The sequence below is a fragment of the Camelus dromedarius genome, chromosome 34, assembly GCF_036321535.1.
Source record: "Camelus dromedarius isolate mCamDro1 chromosome 34, mCamDro1.pat, whole genome shotgun sequence".
In the NCBI taxonomy this organism is placed as follows: Eukaryota; Metazoa; Chordata; class Mammalia; order Artiodactyla; family Camelidae; genus Camelus; species Camelus dromedarius.
The window spans coordinates 14,360,967-14,374,732 of NC_087469.1; the positions used below are offsets into that span (position 1 = coordinate 14,360,967).

The following is a 13,766-nucleotide window of genomic DNA, read 5'->3' on the forward strand; positions in this document are numbered from 1 at the left end:
AAGGGTGGCTCATGCTCAAAAATCCCAAACTCTCTGATGATTTCTGGGGAGATATTTTTAGGCAAAATTTGGGGTAAGGGCTACAGGATGTGTGGTTTTCTTCTGATTGGCTGGTGGTGAACACAGGGTGGTGTTCCAGAAATCTTGTGCTCAGCCTGAAGTTTCCATCCTCCACCTGGGCGGGGCCTTAGTTCCTCCGGAAGAACTCCAAGATACTGTTAAGTATATTATTTGAGGAGCAACCAGGACCTGCCCCAAGGCTGCACCATTGTTTCTTGAGTGTTCCTCCCTCGTCTCCGCACTCCCTCCCTTCTCTGATTAGCATCTTTGAATTTGCCCTTTGAACCTCAGGGAAGGTCAAGGAGGCTGAATGAAGCCTTCTAACAAGAAATGGGGCACACACGGAAAGGATTTGTACCAGGAAGGACCCCACAGGATCCTGCTGTTACAGAAAGATGAGAAGAAATAGGGAGTGAGAGTTACAGAAGACTGGGCACAGGGAAGAAAAAGGTTTAGGTCTGAAGTCAAGAAATTGCCGTCTCCCTGGTAGAGACTGGTGGGGAGAGATGAAAAGCTTTCTTTTTACTTTATCTTTTTTTTAATCTCAGCCAACACTTTGCCGTCAGAGGACACCCCTAAAGACCCCAAATTGCACGGCAACTTGCCCTATTCTTAGTCATTTTATTTTTTTAAATGCAATTAAAATGTCATTTATTTGTGCTTGTTCCTGGATGTGATTGGGTGTACGAAGTAGTCGTTTTATTCTTAATCACTGAGTGAGCTTCATTTAAACCCATCATTTCTTAGTACCCTTTGGTTACAGAAAATCTCCAACCAAATAGACTATAATAACTTCTGCATTTCATTATTCTCCTGCTGTTAGGCTTCATAATAGAAGGACAAGCAACTCTGTGGAATTAAGTGGGAGCCGGCAAAGAACAAGACACGGGATGGGGAAGGACAGCACCTGGACCGCGGTCGGGGAAAGAAGCCTCCAAAAGCGACGGAAAGCGTGCGCGCCGGACAGACTGACTGCATTTCCCAGGCTCCGTCGCCCACGTGGCCCCGCCCCCCGCCACCGAGGCCCCGCCCCCTCCGCCCCGGCGGCTGGACTCCGCGCCCGCCCGACTTCCCAGCGGCCCCGTGCGGCCTGGGCATGCCCAGTGCGGGCACAGCGGCTCCGGCCCTGGTAGCGCCCCGGCGGGAGCGGGCGGCCGGGCGCAGAGGGGCGCGGAAGAGCCGAAGGGGCCCGCTTTGGGCAAGAGGCCGGCCCGGAGCCGGAGCCGCGGCGGCGGCGAAGCTACCGGGTAGGTGTAGCTCGGCGGGGCCAGGCCTTGGCGCCGCGCACAGCGGGCGCGGCAGGGGCCCCGGTGTCAGGGGCGGTGAGGGCAGCAGGGCCCGAGCGCCGGCTTGGGGGATGCGGGCGGGGACTGCGGGAGGGACCCCGGGCGGGAAGGTGCTGCTGCGGCGGCGGGGCAGGGCCGGGGCGCGGGACGCAGCCCGCCCCGGTGGGCGAGCCTCTGCCCAGGTGCGGCGCGGCTATCTTTAGCTCCCCGTGTGATGGGAGGTGAGCGTGCTCCGCGCCTCGTGCACGGCTGTGGCTGCAGAGGGAGACCAGCTCCCAGTCGGAATTGCCGAGGAGCTGGCGGCGGGGGGTGGGGGGAGTCGGGTCCTTTCGGAGGCTCTGAGCAGTCCGGGGAGCCCGGTGGGAAGTGAGGATGCTTACCTTTTCTACACCTGGAGTGGGACGTGACAGCCTCCTGCTTTCTGGACTTGGGTTTATTGACTTAGAAATGAAAGTACAGGACTGCGCCTCAGTAGATGCTTAGTAAGTTCTCATGACTGTTTAGAAATTTAATGACCAGCAGTATCTACAGAGACTAGTTTGTCCATGGGATGCTCGGGTTAAACAAAAATCCTTCCTCATTGCAGAGCTTGAGTGAAAAGTCCCGACTGAGGGTTTAGAACACTGGGGGTTTGAAGTTCGATGTAGCCTTCCACTGCTGTAATCTTGGGCAAGCCATTTAACTTCAGAGACTCGGTTCCTCCATCTGTGAAATGATGTGAACCAGATTCTTATTGTTTCCTTCCACCTCAACTGGAGGCTTCCTCCGTGTGACTCAGCCTCTGGTTTCAACCTTTGGCCAGTTGCTATTCGCCATGCCTCAGCTTTTTGTCAAACCAGATAATTCACCAAATGTTTCTGTAGGAAGGCTGCTAGGATCTCCGTAGAAAATTGAAGTGACTTGTCCTTGAAAGGCCACTGTTGGTCAGTAGGTAGTCTGCCACTGGGTACTTGCAGAAGCCAGGTGTTGATGGCCATGGTTCAAGTATCACAGCTGTTCTCCTTGGATTAGAACTGACACGCTTCGAGCTGTGTCAGCACCCTGTGAGAAATCCAGACTAAGTAATTGGCTTCCTTAAACTCCCAAACTAGCTCCTTCTGTAGTGGGATTATGTTTATATAGAAGTTAAGCTTTTAGGGGGGAGGGTATAGCTCAATTGATAGAGTGCCTGCTTAGCATGCATGAGGTCCTGGGTTCAATCCCCAGTACCTCCAGTAAAGACAAAAAATAATCCTAGTTACCTTACCCCAAGCAACAACAAAAAAACAATAAAACTGAAGTTTTAAAAAATTATTTAAAAAAAGAAGTTAAGCTTTTATTTTCATGTTATTGCACTTTGTATTCAAAATCTATGAATAATTTTAATAGCTTTAATTTCTAGATGAGGAAGTTAAGAGTGAATCCATGGTAGTCTTTACGAACTAGTGTCTCACGTATTGTCACGGAGCATTCACTGTTCATCTGGCACTGAGTTATCCTATCATTCAGGGGTTTTTGTTTATTTTTAAGTGGGAGCATTAAAAGTTTCTTACCCTAGAAACTTCTCTACCTGAATGAGTGCTTGTGTAGGATTTGATCCAAGGAGCAGATGGTACATAGTGTTGGGCAGGTTGCCTTCCTACTGCTCTGTTCCCTGCTCTTCCTGTTCTGGATGGCAGGCGTCCAGTTGGGTCAGTAGGGTACAGCTGGATGAAGTGATCATTAGGGAAAGCATGCTTAGGTTTTGAAGTTTGAGGTTTCTACAAGCTGCCTGTGAAATTGTCATTATGGTCCGTCTCTTAAATTGAGAATACCCTAGATCAGCTTAGTCAGGTTTGAGAACTTTAGAATCCCAAGTTCTTAACTGAAATTTTGAAAATGGGTTTTCCGTTCACTTTAAAGACATTACATAAGAGTATAGTATTTTGAGAATATTTATACATGTGAACTTTCAAATTATTTTATGAAGCTAGATTGCTCATTCACCTAAGAAATAAAATGTAGTGTGTTAAAGAATATTTATAAACGCAAACTTGACTTTTTTGGGACCTAGTTTAAAATCCATTGTTTTTTACATGCTTGTTAAAATTGTGCACATATGTATATATTTCAAGTTGGTAGACAGGGTCAAGTATTTGGATGTAGTGGGAAATTTCACATCATACCATAAGCTTATCTATGAGATGAAGGGCCCTGTGTGTGAAGTGTGTATTTAGTAATTTTTGTTAGAACTTTCAAGTTGCTCTTGTATTTTCATTCAAGTAACATCAAGCACAACTATTGCTTAAGAGGATGTTGAAATGTAATTATCACGCATCTCAAAAGTCTCAGAAATGGGACGTGTAGGAAGATAGTCAGGGAAATCAAGGCCCAGAGAAGAGACCACTGGTCCATGAGCACGGTTACCCCACGTGAAAGGGAAATGATGGTAAGTGATTTAAAAACTTGACTGATTTCAGGCTTTTCAGCAGATACAGGTATAACCTCACTTTGTCCACTGCTAGCATCTACCTAAGTGCTAGGAGCCACTGCACTCCCGTTAGAGAAGTGTGTGGAAAATGTCATCGTGTGCAAATACACATGAAGTAACTCGAACATAAATACTTTCCTCCATTATGCTCCGTCTGTCTCCAGGTCCTTCATGATGAAAGACTGGGGGACGCGTCTCTCTCTGTGTAGTTGGTAGTTTGGGTGGTGAAGAGATGGCTGACAGTGTCAAAACCTTTCTGCAGGACCTTGCCAGGGTGAGTACATCAGGTCTTCCCTTGACCCTTTTGCTGCAGGAACTGACTAGGAAATCCTTTAGGTAGTTTTGGAATGTTTATTACATTTGTTGGTTTTTTTACATACAGGTTTTCATTCTAATTCACAGTACTCAAGAGAGGTGTTATCCTTCATCTTGCAGAAGCTTGGGAGTCCTGTCTAGTGAGTGTCTCTAGTTTTGGAACCCTGGTCAGCTTGGCCCCAGACCTTGTTTTTTATTTAAAGTTTATTTTGGAATAATTTTACACTAACAGAAAAGTTGTAAGATCGTACAGAGTTCCCCTGTATCCTTCACCAGGTTCTCCTAACGTTAGCATCTTAGGTAACCATGGCACACTGAACAAAACCAAGCAGTGAACACTGGTACAGTACTAATACCTAATCTTCTTAGTTTGGATTCTACATTGTAGAACCTACCTTTTTCTGCAGTTGATGATACTCTAGGAAAACGTCCCATAAAGATCTGTGGACGACCAATCACCCAAATGATCAGTAGCATAAAATTCCCTTATAGAGGATGTCTGAGTTCTAATGCCCTGGGTGTAGCACCTGTAGCTGTGTTCCTGGGAGCAGGAGAGAGGCCAGCTCTGATGGGGAGTGGCAGTGTTCCCCAGTGGGCGTGTTTAAAAGTTTATTACCTTTGAGTAAAGAAGGGGAATTAAAGGAATATTTTAGAAGAGCCGAAGAGAATTCATGCAGTGTGATCTACTTTTAATACCTTACGCCCTTGTCTTCTGTGGTAAAATTTCAGCCCTGGGTTAGTATTCCAGAGTCCACTTCATGTGTTTGTCTGCCCCTCTGGACTAAGTATCTTAGAGGCGGGGTTCTTGTCATCATTCTAGCACATCCTAGGCCCTCGGCCATTTGAACTTGGCTATCTTAAATATTTAAACTATTTGTGGATGACTTAGAAGTTAAAAAGCAAAATAACATTAAACATCACTCATAGATAAAAGATCAGGTGCACACTGCCAGTTTATGCCCTTGTCAGTGGTAGTTCATAAACTTGTCCATTTCTCTGTATCCTGGCAGTTTTCTCTAAAATTTTTTTCCCCTCATAATAGGGGAAAATGCCATTCTTTAGTCCAGGTTGGCCATTGCTTCTAGAGTGCCTTTTTCCACTTCTTTATGAAGTTGAATACACCAGTCCTTCCCCCTCTACTTTGGACATAAATCTGTTGTGGCATTTACTAAACTGCACTTTTTTTTTTTTTTTTTGGTTTACTTGTGTACTTTTCCTGCTAAGTTATAGTTTGTTGAGCAGTTTTGTATGGCTGGTGTCTAGTTCATTGAAGATGCCCAATGTGGGAGTGGGTGGATGAGCAAGTGCAGCTCTTTGACCTGGGTGGCGGGCAGCTCTGATGTTTGTAGTAATGACAGTAACTTTTCTGCAGTTGGGGCTCTTCCATTTATTGGCAAGTGCCTCCATCGCTGATTTAAGACTTAACCCTCTCCCCCACCGTACGTTGTTTAAAGACATTCTCCTCCAGCTACACTATCATGTTGTTTGTGTCTTGTGTGGCTTGCTCTTATCCTTTTCACAATTTTACAGTAATTATTTCTTTGTGTCTTTCTCCAGGCTTGGTCCAGCCCTGGTCCTTTCTAGAGACCAGTGTTTAATTTATCCTTATATTGCTACTTTAGTACAGGATATAGATCATACTGTAGGCATTCGATTGATATTGGAAGAGTACAGGGGAGGGCAGTAATTTGGCTTTACAGTATGGATAAGTGTTGGAGGGATTGGAAAGCCACTGTTTTGCAACCATGTTATTCAAGATTTGGACAAGAATTGTCAATCAAGCTAAATCTGAGGGAGAGAACTTGATGAGCAGGATATTCGCCTGATCTCAGAAATGTCTGCCTACAGTTTACTTACTAGTTGCAAGGAGAAAAATTTGCAGCCATCCAGTGGAGCTGGATGACACCTTGATGAATGTGCAAAACTGACTGAATATGCAAAATTGACATCACAAAGGGCAGACAGACATCGTGTGCTTCTGGATGTAATACCCGGAAGAGCACAGCATCACTTATGTGATACTCCTGCCAAAAATGTGGGACCTGGGTCTGAGCAGGAGGAAACAAACTAAATTGAGGACACGCCATAAAATAACTGGCCTGTGTGCTTTGCATAAGATGACGAGCTAAAGAGCTGTTCCTGAATAAAGGAGACTTTTAAAGAGATGACAGCTAAATGCAACATCTGATTCTGAACTGATTTCTGATACTTGAGGGGTGAAAATGCTGTAGAGGACATTCCTGGGACACATGGAGAAATTGGAATTTGAACTGCCAATTAAACTATTTCAGTATTTTCTTGAATAGGTAACTATCTTGTGGCTATATAAAAGAATATTATTACTTTTAGGAAATACACACTGAGGAATTAAAAGTAAAGAGACATAGCAATCCACTCAAGTGATTTGGAAAATGTGTATATATGAATAATAATAAATAATGTGGCAGAAAATCTGATGAATCTGGAGAAAGGGTATTAGGAAGTTCTTCATTCTTGCAGCTCTCCTGTAAACTGGGAATTATTTAAAAAAAAAAAAATCAAGGCTCTCTTAAGCCATGTAGCAAACTAAGTACAATGATTTCCACTGTTATTTCACTTTATGTCACTTTGGAAAGCTTTCTGATCCACAGTCATCTTCTTTAAAAATAACGTTCTTGTTTCTAGGGGATCAAAGACTCCATCTGGGGAATTTGTACCATCTCAAAGCTAGATGCTCGAATTCAGCAAAAGAGGGAGGAGCAGCGTCGAAGGAGGGCAAGCAGTGTCCTGGCTCAGAGGAGAGCGCAGAGTATAGAGAGGAAGCAAGAGAGGTAAGGAGTGGAGGCTGCTGTCAGAGGGTGTCTGACCTCCCAGGGAGCATTTTAGCAAGTGATTGATCCTTAGTATAGAATTCAGACTCTACATAGTTCCTTGGCATTTTAGTACCCCATTATTTGTTGTTTGTACTTTCTCCTCCCCAAAATGTTATGGGCACAGCCCCCCCACCCCTGGACATTGAATTAAACTCAGGTCTGGGAGAAATCCTTGTTCAAAATATGGTGTTTTAAAAAAATCAGAATGGATTGGTGGATACTTGTAGGAATATCTGTGTGGATTTTATTTGAAGGAAGAACCTCAGACATCCTCTTTTAATCTTCACCAATCTTGGATTTTAGAAAATATATTTTTTTTCTTTTCAAGAAAAATTGCTTCTCTTAAAATATTTTTAGCCTTTTCTCATTGACATTAGGAGAGAACATTGGGAGAAAAATAAGTGCTGGAAAAATAATGTGGTGCCAACAAAAGACAAAAAGGAGAGCTACTGAATAACAGTACGGAAATAGCCTCTATGCCTTTTTTAAGCTAAATACATGTGGTCTTTTCCAGTGAACCGCGTATTGTTAGTAGAATTTTTCAGTGCTGCGCTTGGAATGGTGGAGTATTCTGGGTAAGTTTTTTCCTCAAATTCCAGGTGCCTTATAAGCGTCTTCAAATAGTTGCCATGTTAATGGTTCTCAACTGTCTTCTTGAACTGAGACAAGTAGCTTTTACCTGCTAATATCTGGGCTTAAGACCATAACTCAGGATTCTGTGCTCCTGCAGTGATTTTATCCCCACTCAGAGAATACTTGGCTGTAAATGTCAGGGATAAGCCTGAATATATACACCTTTTTCTTAAATGATTCATTCACAAGTTTAACATGTTAGGTAACAATTTCTGTTGATACTGTCTGGACATTTTGGCCAAAAGCAACTATGGGGGCTCAGAGGGGAAGGGCAGATGGCCAAGGTTCTCCCTGCCTCTGGTCATAGCAGTGTATTAGAATTGATTACCATTGAAACCGATACTGGAAGGTTGCCTGCAATTAACTGAGAACCAACGCAGGCTTAATTGAAATTTGAGTACTTTGAAGAACAGGTAGTTAAATATTTTCTTTGACCTGGAATGGAGTGTAATTCAACTTGTTAATCTAAACATTTCACAGATGTTTTTAGGTGTTAACTTTAATTAATAAAATGTTACTATGAACTTAGTATATGCCTCTATTTTGGCCTGAATACTGATTGAACTGCTCATCTGTGCCCCCGAAGCTTTACTGTTTTCATAGGCAGTGTCACGTTTGTACCTCTCAGGTGGAGGACGGGGAAATAGAATTTTGGTGCCTCTTCAGGCCTCCTAATTTATAAAAGGCACTTCTATCTGGAAACTAATTACACTGAAACTTGGAACTCTTGTTTTATTTGTTTATTTTTTCAATGGGGAAACACATTGTTTTTCTATTACTGTGTAACAAATTAGCACAAATTTAGCAGCTTAAAATGGAACTGTTGTTGTAAAGAAGGGCTTTTAACGTTTACCTTATTGCTTCCCTCCTTTAGTTGAGCCTCCTCTTGTTTTATCGAGTGTTTATTCCTGTGCTTCAGTCAGTAACAGCCCAAATTATTGGTAAGTCTGTACATTGCTCCATGCTGTCTGCCTGGGATGGAGGGGGGAGGTGTTTCCCTGTCTCCCTCAGTTTATTGAACACTTCCTCTGTACTGGGAGCTTTAGATGTCTTTAACTCAGATCTCTCAACAACCCTTTAAGTGGGTATTGTTATAGATACCATTTTATAGATGAGGAAATGGAAATTAGTTACCAAGCTTAAACCATTAGGAAGTAGCAGAGCTGGGACTTAAACCTGGGTGGCTTCCTGCGTACAGTGTACTGTTTTTTAATCACTGACATCTCAGTCACCGCCAGGTAAGCAGGTTTGTCTCAAGGTAAGCAGCACATATGTATGGCTACTCTGAACTGGAGTTGTGGCCACAGTTGGGTGTGTCTATGAAGAATAAGATCACCTGAAATAGGTGCAGTTATGTGCTGGCAAGAAGCAAAGGTGTCTGTGTGTGGAGGGGGAAAGAATAGTCACCAGCGAGGGATTGCGTCTTTGGTCTTCTGGTTTTCCATTTCTCCAGTTAAACCAACAACCTCTTTCCCCTTCCTTAGGTGACCCATCACTCCATGGGGATGTTTGGTCATGGCTGGAGTTCCTCCTCACGTCAATTTTCAGCGCTCTTTGGGTGCTCCCCCTGTTTGTGCTTAGCAAAGTTGTGAACGCGATTTGGTTTCAGGTAGGTCCAGGGCAGCACGGGGTCTGGGTTTTACTGCGTGATGAGTCATCAGGTGGCAGATTTCAGTGTATGAAGTTGGTGGCCATGTAAGGAGCGATTTCACAGCCTTGACTTTCCTTGGTCCAGCAGCCCGTGGGTGACCTTTGTGCTCCTGTAAAACGGACTCTCTCTCAGGTTGCCGCAGCATCTTGTGGCCACACATCCAGGGGCTCCCCTCGCCCGGCAGGTCTCCTGGCAGATCAGCGCCTTAGCTTTGGGGGTGGGTGTTGAGGCTGCTTGCTTCACGTTCTGGTGAGCTGCTTTCTCTCTTGCAGGACATAGCTGATCTGGCATTCGAGGTGTCAGGGAGGAAGCCTCACCCATTCCCTAGTGTCAGCAAAATCATTGCTGACATGCTCTTCAACCTTTTGCTGCAGGCTCTTTTCCTCCTCCAGGTGAGACTGGCCTTCGGGACACATGGGCAGATTCAAAGAAGAGTCACTAGAGGGAGCTTCACCAAGACAGTGTTGCATTTATACTGAGCAGATACGTTTATGGGATGTGTTGATTTTTAAATCATTTTTTTTCACAGAAACAACTAGAGACTTTTAAAATCATGAAATGATAAGAAACGCTCTTCCCTGCCACCCTGGGCATTCTCCACTCTCCTGCGATTTAGAACCTTGAGGAGCAACGACCAGGCTATCTGGGCAGAGAGTGATGGTGCAGAGTGGCAGGTGAATAGCGTGAGGTCTCCGGAGCTTTGGAATTAAGATTTTCCATACTTGTTCCCCAGGGGATGTTTGTGAGTCTCTTTCCCATCCATCTTGTCGGTCAGCTGGTTAGTCTCCTGCATATGTCTCTTCTCTACTCACTATACTGCTTCGAATATCGTTGGTTCAATAAAGGTAAGCCTGTCTAACGGAACTCAGAGCTTGGAGGCCCAGTTTGGAAATGCTGCTGCTAAGCAGACTTCTTAAATTCTTCAACTTAGGTTCTTGGCAGACCGCCTTTGGAATGAAGCAGCCTTTTTGGCAGAAGGGAACCTACCTTTGGCTTAGGGGGTTTTACCCTTAACTTTGATGCTGGGGCATATAGCAACATGGCATTACCCTTCCGGTGCTCAATGCGATGTAGCTCTGACAGCCATAAGATGGCGCAAATGAGCACGAGTTATTCTGAATTAGAGAAATGAATTTGACGTTGGTGCACTCAGATTATCTTGGTGATATTTTGAAAGTCCTTGGCATATTTGTCTGGGTGTGGATGGTTGAAAGGGGTTAACTGATTTCTAGAGGATGGCTACCTTTTGAGGCTTTGCTTTGTTCAAGACTAATCCTGACAAAGGATGCTGGTGTTGTAATTCAGAACTCCCTTAGCCTGCCAGCTTTGAAATTGTGGTTATTGAATTGTAAACACTTTGCAGAGAAGCTTTATCAGATTTAGACAATTTTAATTTATATGTTTTGGCTGTTTCCTGAATGGCAGATCTGTACCTAAAACATAAACTTCAAATAAGTTGTCTACCACATTTAGTCATTTGACTAAGCGGAAATATGCAGCCTAACTGTATTGGCTCCTTGTTTTAGGAATTGAAATGCACCAGCGGTTGTCAAACATAGAAAGGAACTGGCCTTACTACTTTGGCTTTGGTCTGCCCTTGGCTTTCCTCACAGCAATGCAGTCCTCCTACATCGTCAGGTAATTGGACTGTTGGGACTTGAAGGGAACTAGGAAGAACACTCAGGGTAGGGAGCACCTTTTGTGTGCCTGGTTCTCTGCCAGGCCTTCCACATTCTTACTTGGCTGTCAGGTGGTCTGTAAGGATTTTTCTCCTTGCCAGAAAGCTGTAGGCGTTTGTCAGTTAGCATTAAAATACAGCCTGCATAATCCTAGAAGCCATATTCTTCTATGTTGCTTCCTAGAACAGTGTTAAACATAGCCAGTGCTTAGAAAAATCCTTTTGTTGTTGTCATTGTTGGGAAAAGATGTCTTTGCTATATTAAGGGTCCATAAGTCATGATATCAGCACTGGAGGCAAAGAACTTTGGGCTTCTAATACCTTCAGAGTCATGGCTACTATGAAGGTGACTAATTATTTCTTTTTCTTTTTTTAAACAGTGGCTGCCTCTTCTCTATCCTCTTTCCTTTATTCATTATCAGCGCCAATGAAGCAAAGACTCCTGGCAAAGCGTAGTAAGTATTAGCCAGTATTAGCTAAAGTGTAGTTTTTTCTGTCTAAAGGATTGGGGCTGTGGTATCACAGTTATGTGAGTGTGAGACAGTTTTACTGAGGGTTCTTTTTTTTTTTAAATAACCTTACATTGCAGGAAAACATTAACATACAGTTTAAGGAGGGAAACACTTCTGGGCTATACCCCCTAATTTTCCCCATGCATAGGTGCAAATAAATTTTCAAAAATTGATGCTATTATACATATTCTTAAAATGTAGCAATTCTCTGAATAAGGCATTTATATACAACCTGTAGTTAGGTTCATTTTTGTAAGAATGGCCAACTTTTTAAAAATAGTGAGCCATATGATTGGACATGAGTTTATTGATAATGATAGTAAAACAAAGTATGTTAAAATGACTCTAGCAATATTAGCACTCAAAGTTGTATCACTTCAAAGAGAAACCCAGTCTTTTGATCAATTTTGGTTAAGTCAGTGAGGATACACATATAAGAAACTTCAGATCTGTTTGGGTTCCTGAATGCTCTTGCTGTCCAGTAATGCTCAGTGTGTGTCTAAGTGTAACTGACTTTCTCTTGAAATGCTTGAAAATGAAATACACACGGCATATGATATCTTAAGACATAGCTTGAATTTTGTACCCTAGGAAAGCACTTTATTGAATCAGAATTAAAGCTAAAGTAGAACTTTATTTCCTCTAAGTCCTGGCAAATGGTGATTCCACTGTACTCATGTCAGTGACCAGACCCAGTGCATTTAAAATAAAAAAATTTGTTTTACTGGAGTTCTGGGGGTTGAACCCAGGACCTCATGCATGCTAAGCAGGCAGTCTGCCACTGAGCTGTACCCCCCACCCCAGTGTGTTCTTTAGTTGCTGCCTTGCTGCCTGTTTAACCCCTGTGTCTAATATCTGCACCTGCTTGATCAAATTTCAATTGTCTTATTTTCCCCTGTCATTTTAAATTGAATGTAGTCAAAAAAATTATCAAATAATGAAAACAATTTTGATCAACTAGGGGCTCTAACAAATTTGACCTCTTTTGCCTTTTAGCCTTTTCCAGTTGCGCCTCTTCTCCTTGGTGGTTTTTTTAAGCAACAGACTCTTCCACAAGACGGTCTACCTTCAGTCTGCCCTGAGTAGCTCAACTTCTGCCGAGAAGTTCCCCTCGCCGCACCCATCTCCTGCCAAACTGAAGGCTGCTGCGGGCCACTGAGTCGCCTGCCATCCAGAGGGGATGGGGGGGATTGCAAGGACGCTGTGGCAGCTCCTCTCCGTGTTCACCTCCTCTCCGTGTTCACCTCCCCCGCCAGGGAAGGCAGGACCCACTCTGCCAAGGGCCCTGTGCACATTCCCTTCTCTCTGAGGAACCCTGATTTTTGTCTCTGGTGCACGTAAGGCAGAAACTTCCTGACACCAGTATGGATTTTAAACACCGGTGAGTCTGAAAGGACCACAGGTTTTTCTGCAGCTCTTTTCTAGCATTTGCCAGCCCCCCGTGCCTGGACTGGTTTGAATACTTTTTCTCCCTGTGCCATTTACCCTCCCACTTCCTGCCTTCCACCCACCACCCTGGGATGAATGGATTTTTGTAATTCTAGCTGTTGTATTTTGTGGATCTGTTATTTTTGTTTTTCTGTGAAGCACATATATTGGATGTGGGGGGTAAAGGAGAATCTATTGCTCCTGGTCACTCCCTTTATAGCCATCACTGTCTTGTTTCTTGTAACTCAGGTTAGATTTTGGTCTCTTGCTCCACTGCAAAAAAACAAGTCTGAAGAGATGGGACAGGCGGAAGGACCTCGCAGCCAGATCTGCGGGGTTTTGAGGAGTGATTTTTCTTTCTTCCCCTTGAAGGGGAAAAAGCTGTTTTTCACTGGTACCTTTAAAGTTCCCCAACTATAGGGTGGTACCAGTTTTGGACAAGTGCCACTGCAACACAGAAAGCTCAGAGAAGCTGAACTTGTAACCTCTGGAGGTCTGAACTTCACTGTTGGCCACTGCTGGGTCTGTCTGGTGTTTCAAAGGAATATTGGGTGCTGCAAATAGGAACTGAAGGAGTAAACTTATTAAACCCATTACATCTGTGATTGCTTGATGTTTTCCTGTCATTTTAAAGAGACTAAATATAGGGGGAGGGGACAGACCTCAAAACACTTGTATGGTTTTAAGATGTCACAGATGTGAGCTGGTTTCCCACAGGAGTGTAATGGCTGAATTTAAAGATCATCACTTCAAGAAATATATTCATGGAACACAAGATTTTGTCTTGCAATAATTTGGAAGATTTAGTTCTGAAAAAGTTTCCCCGAGGAAGTTTGGGTTATATGATTGTAATCATGTCAACATCTTGTGAAAGAATTTGGGATTGAGTTGTTTTAAAGTCT

General features: G+C 43.7%; 1 protein-coding gene across 1 annotated transcript; it reads left to right on the forward strand.

Annotated features, from left to right (window-relative positions):
* Nucleotides 1–1,134: 1,134 nt before the first annotated feature.
* EI24 (EI24 autophagy associated transmembrane protein) lies at nt 1,135–13,469 on the forward strand. Its single transcript, XM_031443426.2, has 11 exons — nt 1,135–1,307; nt 3,960–4,069; nt 6,775–6,920; nt 7,477–7,537; nt 8,470–8,536; nt 9,080–9,204; nt 9,519–9,638; nt 9,980–10,091; nt 10,773–10,884; nt 11,305–11,379; nt 12,433–13,469. The coding sequence occupies exons 2-11, from the start codon at nt 4,028–4,030 to the stop codon at nt 12,593–12,595; spliced, it is 1,023 nt and encodes a 340-aa protein (XP_031299286.1). The 5' UTR covers nt 1,135–1,307; nt 3,960–4,027; the 3' UTR covers nt 12,596–13,469.
* The last annotated feature ends 297 nt before the right edge of the window (nt 13,470–13,766 follow it).